Source organism: Molossus molossus, unplaced genomic scaffold (genome assembly GCF_014108415.1).
Source record: "Molossus molossus isolate mMolMol1 unplaced genomic scaffold, mMolMol1.p scaffold_m16_p_4, whole genome shotgun sequence".
Taxonomy (NCBI): Eukaryota; Metazoa; Chordata; class Mammalia; order Chiroptera; family Molossidae; genus Molossus; species Molossus molossus.
The window spans coordinates 59190031-59204625 of NW_023425377.1; the positions used below are offsets into that span (position 1 = coordinate 59190031).

The window sequence follows — 14595 nt, forward strand, 5'->3', positions numbered from 1 at the left end:
ACTTAAGGAGTGGTGGAGAAATGTGGTGATTTTGAGCGTACATGCCTACTCATCTTCCACAATTATTGCTGTGTGAGGACCTAGGGTGCCAGAACCTTGATTTTTTTAAAAAGAAAAAAAAGCTGGAAATCGAAAATTTTATGTGAAATCTGAAAACACTGCATGTTAAATGCATCAAAGTCAGCCTGGGGGCTGCTAGCTTACAATTTGTGCTGTAAAATGTTTTTATTTTAGCCAGTCTGCAAAAATTACTATAAAAATAACCAGTGATCCACTTTTTTACAAAACCTTTTCTTTTTAGCAACTGTACCACTCTGCTGCTTTTCATTCTAATGGTTACCCTCTTTTGATTACATTTTAAACCTCAGCTTTAGATGTTCTGTGGGCTCTTTTAAGCTTCCCATTTTAATTTCTCCTTATATCATTGATAGCATTTTATATCCTTCCTGCTATCTCTGATGTCAGCAATGCAGGCTATTACCAAACTGTGCTTGTTTTTTCTTCTGTAATGTTTTTCTGCCATTGATCTTTTTAAATTTAGTTTTTCAGCAAACAGAGCTCTCTCCTGATTAATTTTATATAGCGTTGTTTAGTACAATTTTCATTCATACTCTTTACATTGGCTACAAGTTGCCCCAAGTAATTATATGCTTTAAAAGAATCCACAATGACTTATCTTCTTCCTACTTACTTAAATACCCTTATTTTTTTGCTCTTCTCAATTTATGCTCTCATCAGTATGTAATTTTTGTTTACTCATCATTTCCTCTTGTTCCTTGCCTGTAATGACCTTTACTTTTCCCAGTGAATCAAGTCTTCCTTTTTCTTCTTTCATTTGTCTTCAAAACACTCTTTTCCTGACTTAAATAATCTTTTCCATATTTTTTTAGCTAAATCTCACCTTCATTCAATTATTCTACTAAGTTTAGAACTTTTCTAGCATTTCATTATCTATTTCCCTGAAGCTAACATGAATGTTCTGAAACCCAGTTTGAAATAGAAAAATGAAAACAAAAAGAACGGTCTTAAATATTAGAAAACCTATAATTTAATAATAATTTAAAACATATAACTTAATAATAAATAATCATTGCCCTGGCCGGTTTGGCTCAGCGGTTAGAGCGTCGGCCTGCGGTCCTGAGAGACCCGGGTTCGGTTCCCGCTAAGGGCATGTACCTCGGTTGCAGTTTGTCCCCGGCCCTGGTCGGTCGTGCGGGTGGCAGCCACTCGATGTGTCCCTTTCACATCGATGTTTCTCTCTCTCTCTCTCTGTTCCTCTCTCTCCCTCCCACTCTATCTGAACAAAAAATGGAAAAATGTCCTCGGGTGAGGATTAAAAAATATATATATATAATAATAATAAATAATCATTTATTGAGGACCTACCAGGTCCAGGCATTGTACCAGATAATAAGTATTCATTATTTCTTTTAATTTTTCTGACAACTTTGTGAGGGTGGTAACAATATCCCATTTCACAAATGTGGAAGTTTTAGTTAAGAGGGAGATTAAGTAGTTTCTCCAAGACAGAAATCATTGTGACAGAGCTGGGATCAAATCCAGGCTTTACTGGTGCTAATGGAAAATACACTATAAATATTACATCTTTTTGTCAACTGTCCCTCATCATGTCTTTTGTTTTTATACGAACCTTTTTAAAAATATATGGTTTTATTGATTTTTTTAGAGAGTGAAGAAGGAAGAGAGAGAGAGAGAAACATTGATGTGAGAGAGAGACATTGATAGGCTGCCTCCTGCATGCCCCCTACTGGGGATCAAGCCCACAATCCCCCCTTGTGCCCTGACCAGGAATCAAGCTGGGACCTCTTAGTCCATGGGATAATCTCAGTCCACTGAGCCACACCGACCGAGCAAGGCGTTTTTTAAAGAAGTTTTTATGTTTTAGTTCTGAACCTAGAATTAGAAAAACATTCTCACTACACTCCCCAGGAAGTTCTGATTTACTCATAAAATCTTAGTAAACTGAGAATGAGGCGCCCTAGAATCTCTTTTTGATGGGTTTCTACCAGGACAGATATTGAAGTGTGAATGCCCCTTCATGAGGAATCCAGACATGAAGCCACTGTGGTGTGGACTGGAAAGTGCTGTGTCAGAGCAGCTACCTGAGTGGAGTGGAATGCTGGTCAGCAGATGGCCTTTGTTTTGAAATTGGAATATTGGAGGTGGAATTGGGTTTTCCCAGAAAATATTATAATCCTTTTCCCAGATAACTTCTGGGGTTTTCTATTTTACATATAGTTACCTTTATTAGGTTGGAACCATTTGAAGGGAGGGATTACACCTCTTACTACCTTTGTAATTCCTGAGTCCTTTTTTAAAAAGTAAACTCAGCCTACTGAATGACTGAAATTTTCACTTTAAGGAAAATGGACCCCAAATTTATTCCCACATACTCTGATGATAATGTTTATTAACAGATGTGAGAAATTATATGTAATAAGTCACCTAGAGAATGTACATTTTTTTATCAAATAAAAAGTAAATGATAGATAAATTCCATTTTATCTATTAGAAATCTTTTTAAAAATTTATTCTCCTATAAGAAAGGTTTCTGAATTATACTTTTGACTTGCTTTGAAGTTTACTTTTATTCATTTCTATAATTTTCTTTCAATAAGTATAAGATATTTGCTCCACTGGAAAGGGTCAAGGAAATGTTAAGATTAGTTGAACTAATTATTTATATTGGATTCACAGTCAAACCACTATAACAATTACTTTAGGAATGCATGGTCTTAGGATCTTTTGCCTGTGGCTTTTTAAAAATAATTTTTAGAAATGATTTTGAAATATGGAAGTCTTTCATTCTATTTCATTAAATTCTTTTTTTTCTTTTGCTGAATGAAAACTATTTAGTTGTTTTTTTTCTTTATTAAATTTTTTTCTTTATTCATTTTAGAGAGAGAGAGAAAAGGAGAGTGAGAGAGAGAGAAACATTGATGAGAGAGAACAGTGATTGCCTGCTACCTTTATGTCCTGCACTGGGGATTTGGCCCACAACCTGGGCATGTGCCCTAACCAGGAATCGAAATGGTAACCTCTTGGTGCATGGGTCGATGCTCAATCTCTGAGCCACACCAGCCAGGCAAAAACTACTTAGTTTGTTTTACAGTTATTTAAAAATATCCTATTATGTTCTAAACAAGAGTTATTTTTCTTTTATATTGATTGATAGCCTACTTGTTGAACTTCATTTCTTTTGTGAGAATTTAACATAAAGAATTTTATAAATATTAAAATGAAGTGTTCTGTAAAAGTCAAATCATTTTTATTATGATAGGTGTGTTAGAAGAAGCCAGATTTTTTGGTATTGACTCATTGATTGAACACCTAGAAGTGGCAATAAAGGTAAGGCTCTTTTTACACTAGCCAATATTACATTTATTTTAGCTATCTCCCAGAATGCTCCACTAATTTCTTAATACCTTTTTTTCAAGAATTCTCAACCACCAGAGGATCATTCACCCATATCTCGAAAGGAATTTGTCCGATTTCTGCTAGCTACTCCAACCAAATCAGAATTGCGTTGCCAGGTAATTAAAACAGACTTTTTCATGAGTTATTTATGTCAGCAAATCTGTGAGTAACATTTTGCATTCTTTTAGCATTTTATTTTTTGCTTCATTTTCCTTTTCATGCAAAATATAATTTTATTATGGGCCACAGCATTGATGTAATCCCAAAATAGTTAGCAAAAAGAGATGTGCAATAGCCTTTTTTATTATCTATTTATACCTCACATAGAAGTTTTTGAGTAATGCATAGAAATTTCAGCAATTAAAATAAAATGTCAGGGACTTCCAGTCAAGATGACAGCATAGATAATCGGGGTATCGCATCCTCCCACAACCACATCAGAGTTACAACTAAACTATGGAACAACCATCATTCAAAACCGCCTGAAATCAAGCAGAATGGAAGTCCTACAACTACAAAATTAAAGAAAGCCACATCGAGACTGGTAGGAGGGGTGGAGGCACAATGGGCTGGTCCCACACTCACATGTGGTGGAAAAAAATTAGAAGGATACCTTGGCTGGGAAGGTCCTGAGGACTGAGGGGTCCCCGTCCCACACCAGGGGCCCAGCTCAGGGTTCCAGTGTCAGGAAGAGAGGTCCTCATAACTTCTAGCTGGAAAAACCAGCAGGAACTGAGGCTGAGGGAGGCTGAGGTGGCTGGAGCCCCAGGCAGCTCCTCTTAAAGGGCCCACTCACTTACTCAGACTTGCACCCTCCAGTCTACAGCGTAGGGGAGGCAGCTTGAAAGGCACCAGAGACATATGGGGAAGAACTGAGTTATTTGGCATTGGTGCGAGGGCTGGAGAGGTGGCTTTCTACTGGACAGACATGCTATCAGAGGTCTTTGTTCCTTTCAGGAACCCTTCCCTGGGGCGGCAGACAGTCGCCATATCTGGGACTCCAGCAATTTGGCTCACCCTGTTTGCCCCACCGTGGTGATTCCCTGAGGTTCTGCCCCACCCAACTTTCAGGCCCACCCAAGCTGTTGCCAGTTGCTTTACCATAGGATTGGCCTGTCTTGGAACCTGCTTCAGGTTTTCCTAAATTCTTTAAACAAGCAGCATCTGATCTCAGCTAGCCCCATACCTCTCATTAAGTAATACATAGAAACAAACACAGGGAGGCAGCCAAAATGAGGAGACAAAGAAACCGGTTCCAAATGAAAGAAGAGAATAAAACTCCAGGAAAAAAACTAAGCGAAATGGAGATAAGCAACCTAACAGATGCAGAGTTCAAAATACTGCTTATAAGGATGCTCAATGAACTTAGTGAGAACCTCAGTGAACTTAGTGAGGGTCTCAAGAGCATAAAAAAGGACCAGTCAAAAATGAAGGAGGCACTAACTGAAATAAAGAATAATTTACACAGATTCAATAGTAGAGTAGGTAAAGCCAAGAAGCAAACCATCGATTTGGAATATAAGGAAGTAAATAACACCCAATCATGTTCATCATGTTCGAAAGAAAAAAGAATCCAAAAAAATGAGGATAGTGTAAGGAGCCTCTGGGACAACTTCAAGCATACCAACATTTGCATCTTGGGTGTGCCAGAAGGAGAAGAGAGAGAACAAGAAATCAAAAACCTATTTGAAACAATAATGGGAGAAAGCTTCCCTAACTTGGTGAAGGAAACAGACATACAAGTCCAGGAAGCACAGAGAGTCTCAAACAAGATGAACCCCAAGAGGCCCAAACCAAGACACATCATCATCAAAATGCAAAAGGTTCAAGACAAAGAGAGAATCTTAAAAGCAGCAAAAGAAAAGCAGTTAGTTACCTACAAGGGAGCTCCCATAAGACTGTCAGCTGATATCTCAAAAGAAACTTTGCAGGCCGGAAGGGAATGGCAAGAAATATTCAAAGTGATGAAAAGCAAGAACCTACAACAAAGATTACTCTATCCTGCAAAGCTGTCATTTAGAAGTGATGGCCATATAAAGAGTGTCCCAGACAAGAAAAAGCTAAACGAGTTCATCAGCACCAAACCATTATTATATGAAATGTTGAAGGGTCTTCTTGAAGAAAAAGATAAAAAATATGAACAAACAAAATGGCAATGAATATATGTCTATCGACAGTTGAATCTACAAACGAAATGACCAAGCAGAGCAGAAGCATTCTCATAGATACAGAGAACATTTTGTTGGTTGCCAGATGGGAGGGGGATTGGAGGAATGGGTGAAAGGATTAAGAAGTATAAATTGGTTGTTAGACTGACAAACCTCAAAGGGAAGAGAGGGTAGGGGGTGGAAGAGATAAGCCAAAGAACTTATATGTATATATGCATAACCACAGACAACAGTGTGGGAAAAGCAGGAGGGGGGCTGGAGTGGGGAGGAGGGAGTCAATAGGGGAAAAATAAGGAACATCTGTGATACATTTAGCAATAAAGATAAATTTTTAAAAAAATATCAATTGTTTGTACAGTTCTGTATGTCTAGTCAGTGGCAGATAACTTTTACATTTATGTTTTATAGCATTGAAGTTTTTAAAAAACACAATATTTGTTTTTCAAAAATGAAACTATCTTGAATTATTGATTTAATAAAATAATTTAAATATAATTAGGTTAAACAAAAATAATATTTGTCAACAGGTATATGGCTAACAGAGATCCCTCTTTAGAAACATCTGCACATAGCCCGCCTGGTGTGGCTCAGTGGATGATTGAGTGTTGTCCCGTGGACTGAGAGGTCCCGATTCGATTCCCGGTCAGGGCACATGTCCAGGTTGTGGGCACCATCCCCAGTGGAGAGTGTGTAGCGGGTAGCTGATTGATGTTTTTCTCTCACATTGATGTTTTTATCTCTTTCTCCCCCTCTCTCTAAAAAAAATCAATAAAAACATGTGTAAAAGAACTTTTAAAAAAATAAACTGCGCATAAATGAGGTATGATCAGACTGCATTCTAATGTTAAATGTAAATAGTTTCCTTTACTAGAACCCATGTAGGACACCGATTTTGTATATCTAAGGTCTGTTTGATCATGTTTTATAATAAACTCCAAATGACTGAACCACCAATTGCTTCTAAAAAATTTGGTGGTTAGCTATAGTAATTAAATTTAATACAACAGATGGTTTAAATATGGTGACATTTTGTGTTTTTTACTTTTAGGGTTTAAACTTCAGTGGTGCTGATCTTTCTCGTTTGGACCTTCGATACATTAACTTCAAGATGGCCAATTTAAGCCGCTGCAATCTTGCACATGCTAATCTCTGCTGTGCAAATCTTGAACGAGCTGATCTCTCTGGATCAGTGCTTGACGTAAGAATCATTTTTGGTTACAATAGAAAATTAAATTTTTAGTCTGTTGAGCATTCTCAAAGAGCAGAAATTACATCTGTCTCTTACTGAAGTTTTTAATTAAACACATAAAACTGAAGGCTCTGAAAGTGAAATGGGTTGGTTTTGTAACTTTGGCTCTCTTTTTCTCTACATGTATTTGTATATGTGTTTACGTAGGTATGTGTATATGTGTGTGTGCGCGCGCATATGTATGTGAATGGAAAAATTACCTTTGTTAATTTGGGGTTAGATGATATCTGTAGAACCAACAGTGAAATTTATTAACTTCAAACAACTTTAAGTTCCTTAATACCAAGGCTCATGTCTATATGTGTCTGTATGTCTTTTGAATTAACAACACCTAATATAGTACTTGCTTTTAGTGGTCATTGAATAAATGTTTATTAAATTTTATGATTTTGATTTTATTCCTTAATTGCAGCCTATTTTTCCATGAAGTTTATTTCAGATCTAGTAACAAAGTCTGTCAACATACATTTCTGATTGTTTTTTACTTTCCTTGTTCCATTTTATGATAAAGGATCAAATTGGTAGCAAAAATAAGCAAAAGACGAATAGCACAAAGAAAGGTTTAAAGGACCTAGTCCCTAAATAGTGAAATGTGAAGAAGCAGCTTGGTTGGTTTTTAAGGACCAAAAAAATGATAAAACAGTTTGGATCATTCAGTACAATTGGTTTTGAGTTCTATTTAATTATAGTATTTCTAACTGTGAAACTGAGCCATATATATAGTCCTGGCCGGTTTGGCTCAGCGGTTGGAGCATCAGCCTGCGGACCAGAGAGTCCTGGGTTCAGTTTCCGCTAGGGGCACGTACCAAAAAAAAAAAAAGAAAGAAATTGAGCCATATTTTCTATCTGTGAATACTTGTTCTACCCATATGATATAACTGATGTGAAGGTAAAAAATAGATAGCGATATCAATATAGATATAGATAGAGATATATTTGATAAACTGATCTGCTATAAAATTGTAACTTTAATTGTTAATGGTGAAAATGGCTTATGTTGCCCGGCTGGATTGGCTTGGTGGTTGAGCGTTGACCCATGCCCCAAGAGGTCACCGGTGCCAGTTTGATTCCTGGTCAGCATACATGCCCAGGTTGTGGGCCAAATCCCCAGTAGGGAGCATGCAGGAGGCGACCAGTCAGTGTTCTCTCTCATCGATGTTTCTATCTCTCTCTCCCTCTACCTTCTTCTCTCTCTCAAACCAATAAGGAAAAAAATAAAAACTTAAAAAAGAAAATGGCATATGTTGAAGAGTCATGGCCCAGAGTATATAGGCTGTAAAAGTCAAAACTAATTGTTAATTGTCCTTAGCCTGAAGATGTGTGCTGATGAATAGCTCACGTATTGCAGTGTCCACGAAATACAATGTATGCTGAGCACTTTGCTACACAACACAAGATGTACCTAATGATTCTACCACTCTCACTGAATTTCTCACCCAATTTATCCCTCATGGGCTATGAAACCTTTTCATAGGAATCATCCAATTCTGCTGTCAACCAAGGTGATCTCAGTTGCCATCACTGTTAAGCAGTCCAAGTCTGTACCACACTGTTCTGTCATCATCCTTTACGTTGTTTCTTCCATCTGCTCTGCCTGCCATTATTGACTTTACCCTGCTGCACAGAAGCTGGTATAGTGATCTAGCTGTTAATTATCAATTACATATCCCAGTCTAAGGCTTACAGAATGGTAAGAGCTGGAAGGGACCTTGATGATCAATGAGTATGACTGTTTTACAGACAGAGAAACTGAAACCTAGAGACTTGCCCAAGCCCAGATAGCTAGTTTGTTAGCAGAGTTAGAACTAGACTCAAAACCATGTTTTTTCTCTTCCTTATTTTCTTAATGACTTTTAAGAAAGTTATACCTCCATAACTCAATTTCAGCAAATATCAGCACATAAACCATTTTGTTTTATCTCCACAGATTTATTCATTATTGTTGACACTGTTACAGATGTCCCCTATTCCCCACCCCTTTGCCCACCTCCAACAAGCCACCGCCACCCCTCCCCTGGCCTTCACCACACTGTTGTCTCTGTCCATGGGCTATATATATATATGTTCTTTGGCTACTTTTTTCACCTTCTTTTATCCACTTCTTCCACACACACCCCTCCCCTCTGACCTCTGTCAGTCTGTTCCATGTATCCATGCCTCTGCTTCTATTTTGTTTGTCAGTTTATTTTGTTTATTAGATTCCACCTGTAAGTGAGATCATGTGGTATTTGTCTCTCTCTGACTGGCTTATTTCACATAGCATAATTCTCTCCAGGTCTCTCCATGTCATCTCAAAGGGTAAGATTTCCTTCTTTTGTATAGCTGCATAGTATTCCATTGTGTAAATGTACCACCACTTTTTTATCCACTCATCTACTGATGGGCACTTGGGCTGTTTCCAGTCCTTGGCTATTGTAAATAACACTGCAATGAACATAGGGGTTCATGTATTCTTTCAAATTGGTGTTTCAGGATTCTTAGCATATATTCCCAGAAGTGGGATCGCTGGATCAAAAAGGCAAAATTACATTTTTAATTTTTTGAGGTAACTCCATCGTGTTTTCCACAGTGGCTGCCCCAGTCTGCATTCCCACCAACAGTGCACAAGGGTTTGCTTTTCTCCACATCCTCACCAGCACTTGTTGTTTGTTGACTTATTGATGGTAGCCATTCTGGTAGATGTGAGGTGATACTTCATTGTAGTTTTAATTTGCATTTCTCTGATGATTAGTAACATTGAGCATTTTTTTCATATGTCTTTTGGCCTTTTTGGAGAAGTGTCTATTCAGGTCCTTTGCCCATTTTATAATTGGATTATTTGTCTTCCAGGTGTTGAGTTGTATAAGTTCTGTAAAAGGAAATTAACTCCTTATCAGAGGTATCATAGGCAAATATGTCCTCCCATACAATGGGTTCCCTTTTCATTTTGTTGATAGTTTCTTTTGCTATGTAGAAGCTTTTTAGTTTTATGTAGCCCCATTTGTTTATTTTTTTTCTTTTGTTTCTGTTGTCCTAGGAGATGTGTCAGTAAAAAGATGTCTGAGATTTTATTACCTATGTTTTCTTCTATGATTTTTATGGTTTCACAACTTACATTTATGTCTTATATCCATTTTGAGTTTATTCTTGGGTATGGTGTAAGTTGTGGTCTAGTTTCTTTTTTTTTTGCATGTACCAGTCTAGTTTCTCAACACCATTTATTAAAAAGACTGTTTTTATTCCATTGTATGCTCTTGTCTCCTTTGTCAAATATTAATTGACCATAAAGGTGTGGGTTGATTTCTGGGATCTTTGTTCTGTTCCACTGATCTACATGCCTGTTCTTGTGCTAGTACCAGGCTGTTTCTTAACATAGTTTTAGTTTGTATTGAGTTCAATTGGAAAAGTCATTATTGTGAACAGAAAATAATTGTTAGTATATGGAGGTGAACTTTTCTTTTTCTTTCCCTTTTTTCTATGTTTTCTTTTGCTGTGATGAGATAAAAATTCTGAGACATTCTAAATTAAAATTATAGTTGCTGGAGAATAAGAGAAAGAGATAGAATAGTTAGCCTGTTAATGGCTGTTAACAGCCCTGATGAAAGACTGCTTACATTCCTGTATATCTTTTGGAATTTGGGATTAATTCCCAGGTGGCTATTTCTGAGCTTATCCAACAGAGAGAATAGCCTGGCACCACAGAACCCCAGAAGGCTCTTCTGCTTATTTACACATGAACTTTCCAGTCTGCTTCCCACCACTATTCCACGGGAGCTGACATTTCTTTGTGACTCTACTGCACTTATTCTAGAACTTGCCCTGCTTCACCTCCTCTCATCCCCTTTGTCTGTAGCTAATGTAAGTCATTTCAGACAGCTTATATATTTCTTCCCTTACTTGATGTATAAAAACACTTGCAAAACTCTAGGACAATGGACATTTCTATCTTTCCTACCTATACATGCTGCTAGTAGTTTAGACTCTATGCCCCAAGATCAGTCTCTCTTTTTTCTTTCTTTCTAGCAATGGCCTAATATACCCTTTCTTAAAAAAAAAAAAAAATTGCCCTGGCCCTTTTGGCTCAACGGTTAGAGTGTCGGCGTGCGGACCAATGAGTCACGGGTTTGATTCTGGTCAAGGTCATGTGCTTCAGTTCCGGTTCATCCCCAACCCTGGTCAAGTCATGCAGGAGGCAAACATCTCTCACATCGATGTTTCTCTCTCTCTCTCTCTATCCCTCCCTCCCTCCCACTCTATCTGATGATAAAATGGGAAATATCTTCAGGTAAGGATTTAAAAAATAAAAAGGAAAGACTTTCAGGCCCTGGCTGGTGGTTGGTTGGTTGTAGCGTTATCCCAAACACCAGGAGGTAGCGGGTTTGATTTCCAATCAGGGCACATGCCTGGGTTGCGGGTTTGATCCCTGGTTGGGGCGTGTGGTGCAAGAGGTGACCAATTGATATTTCTCTCTCACATCAGTGTTTCTCTTTCTAAATCAATATAAATAAATAAATAAATAAATAAATAAATAAATAAACAAACAAACAAACAAACAAACAAACTTTTAGCCATGGAAGTTAAAAATAATACCTTGTTTAACAAATGTTTGAGCCAATTTTTTCTTTTCCAAACAAAATTCTGAACCTTAAGATGTAGACTTTCCTCTTTTCTTTACCAGTGTGCAAATCTCCAGGGAGTCAAGATGCTTTGTTCTAATGCAGAAGGGGCATCCCTGAAACAGTGTAATTTTGAAGATCCTTCTGGTCTTAAAGCCAATTTAGAAGGTGAGATTCTGTCTGTGATTACCTTTTCTAAGGGGAAAACATACCATTAAGTAAAAATTCCAGCAAATTAATTGTTACTGGTAAAACATAACCATAGGGGGGTAGATTTCCTCTGTCACCATGCTTGGAGAATTTGCACAGGTATCTGTCACACCCTGGTCTCAGTCATATGCTAATCAACATTGAGAACTCGGGGAAATCTAGCCTCTAACATTTAATGAGGCCTCAGACAAAGAATTATATATCAATATCTTAAACTTTCAAACAGAACAGCATATTCTTATACTGACCAAAATTAAGAATTTCAGTTTGCACAAAGCCAGGCAATTATTGTCATTTTTAGGTGTAATGTTTTGGTTATAAATGTCTTACTACTTTTCTTGCATATTTAGAAAACAGTACTTACCTCCCTTTTCACAAACTTGTGGAGGCATATTATAAAAGTGCTAATTATCCTAAGGCTGAATTGAATTTTTTCCTCAAAAATATAGACTACCATTCTTAATTCATAGTATGAGTTAACACATCAATAACAGTGAACTCTATTTATGTAAGTTGGTTGAGACACTGAGATATAGTTCAGAATCATTTTCAAAAGTTAAAGGAGCCTGTCATTCTTTTTTCATTTAAGTCTTAATGTGGTTTTATTGAAAGTGAGTGACTATAAATATTTTCAAGTTCAACTAATCCCCAAATATGTTTACTCTAGGTGCTAATCTAAAAGGTGTAGATATGGAGGGAAGTCAAATGACAGGAATTAACCTGAGAGTCGCTACCTTAAAAAATGCAAAGTTGAAGAACTGTAATCTCAGAGGAGCAACTCTGGCAGGAACTGATTTAGAGGTGAGTCACCAATTTTTAAAGAGGTTTTGTTAGCCTGTGCTGGTGCCTCAGTTGTTTGGAGCTTCCTTCCATAGGCAAAATGTTCAATCTCTGTTATGGGAGGCAACCCATCGATGTTTCTCTTTCACATTGATGTTTCTCTATTTCTTTCTCTCCTTCTTCCTCTTTCTGTAAAAATTAATAAGCATATCCTCAGGTGAGGATTTTTTTAAAAAAAGAATTTTTGTTAATCTAGAATCACTGAGTACCTCATGCAAAATGTATTGAAATCATAAAGTAGTTTGCTGGCCCTGGTGGGGTAGATCAGTTGGTTAGAAAGTCATCCCGCTACACCAAGGTTGCAGGTTCAATCCCTAGTCAGTGTACATACAAGAATCAACCAATGAGCCCTGGCCAGTTTGGCTCAGCGGTTAGAGCGTTGGCCTGCGGTCCGGAGAGACCCGGGTTCGGTTCCCGCTAAGGGCGCATACCTCGGTTGCAGTTTGTCCCCGGCCCTGGTTGGTTGTGCGGGTGGCAGCCACTCGATGTGTCCCTTTCACATCGATGTTTCTCTCTCTCTCTCTCTGTTCCTCTCTCTCCCTCCCACTCTACCTGAACAAAAAATGGAAAAATGTCCTCGGGTGAGGATAAAAAAAAAAAAAAAAAAAAAGAATCAACCAATGAGCCCTGGCCAGTTTGGCTCAGCGGTTAGAGTGTCGGCCTGCAGTCCGGAGAGACCCAGGTTAGGTTCCCGCTAAGGTCACGTACTTTGGTTGCAGTTTGTCCCCGGCCCTGGTTGGTCGTGCGGGTGGCAGCCACTCGATTTGTCCCTTCACATCAATGTTTCTCTCTCTCTCCCTTCCTCTCTCTCCCTCCCACTATCTGTACAAAAAATGGAAAAATATCCTTGGGTGAGGATAAAAAAAAATAAAATAAAAGAATCAACCAATGAATGAATAAATAAGTGGAACAACAAATCAATGTTTCTCACCCCGCCCTTTCCCTTTCTCTCTAAAATCAATCAATAAAAAAATAAATATAGCCCAGTTTGTGTGGCTCAGTGGTTGAGTGTTGACCCATGCATCAAGAAAGAGGTTGCCGGTTCGATTCATGGTCAGGGCACATGCCCAGGTTGTGGGCCCAATCCCCAGTAGGGAGCATTTAGGAGGTGGCCAATCGATGTTCTCTCACATTGATGTTTCTGTCTCTCTCTCTCCCTCTCATCTTCTTCTCTCTCTAAAATCCATAAAGAAAAAAGGAAAAAAAATTATGTTTAATATTAAAAAATAAATAAATATGGTAGTTGGCGGTGACATGCCAGCATAGCTGCAGGGATGCTGCCTTTCCATTTGCTGTTTAAACACATTTAAATTCCAGAGCAGTGTCAGTATTTAAGTCAGAGATGCCAGTTTCAGATTGGAAGAATCATTTGACATTCTAAATTGATTTCATTTCTCTCTTTTCCTTGAGTTTTTCTCATAAGTTTGATAGGTGCTCTGTTGACCTAATTTATTGTTTTTCTTCAGTTTCTATTCCAAAAAATTAAATGGGGCCAGATTATTCCTTGAACTATTTGAGAAATTTAAACAATACCCAGGTTTGAAATCAGGTTCAGGAAAAGCTTATTCTAAATTGGCATCATATTCTTTTTTTTTAATTCTTTTTTTTAATTTTGCCCATTCTGCTTTCTCATCAGCACTATATTCTACAATTTGTCTTGATTTGCTGATTTAGCCAGCTGACTGAATAGCTATGGATAGGCCTGCATGAGTGCTGTCCAGTAGCATTTCCTGCAATGCTGGACATGCTCTGTGTCTGTTTATTACAGGAGCCGTCAGCCACATATAGCTATTGAACACTGGAAATGTGGATGGATCATGTAGGTGGGAAATAGATTTTTAAATTTTATTTAATTTTAATTCATTTAAATATAAAAGGCCACATGTGCCTGGTGCTATTGTATTGATTAGTACAGCCTTATACAAGAAAATCTGGCATAGATTGGATTGTAGAGAACAGTACATTAAAATTTAGCTTGTTGATTTTTTAAAAAATGTTTTGCCTTCTTCTCTTAATATCTCTAAGCAGCAGAATAGCACATCCTATTCAACTTAAAGGCAAAAGAACTAGCCTAAGGCTGAAGATATAAACTATT

The 14595-nt window shown here is 37.7% G+C and overlaps 1 protein-coding gene across 2 annotated transcripts in view; it reads left to right on the forward strand.

Annotated features, from left to right (window-relative positions):
• The window catches only part of KCTD9 (potassium channel tetramerization domain containing 9), a 34488-nt gene that overhangs the window by 18325 nt on the left and 1568 nt on the right, over window positions 1–14595 (forward strand). For both annotated transcript variants that reach the window (XM_036240431.1, XM_036240432.1), the window contains 5 exons: window positions 3302–3369; window positions 3459–3554; window positions 6655–6804; window positions 11513–11618; window positions 12328–12461. In XM_036240431.1, the coding sequence (XP_036096324.1) occupies window positions 3302–3369; window positions 3459–3554; window positions 6655–6804; window positions 11513–11618; window positions 12328–12461 (554 nt within the window). The remainder of the gene's footprint in view (window positions 1–3301; window positions 3370–3458; window positions 3555–6654; window positions 6805–11512; window positions 11619–12327; window positions 12462–14595) is intronic.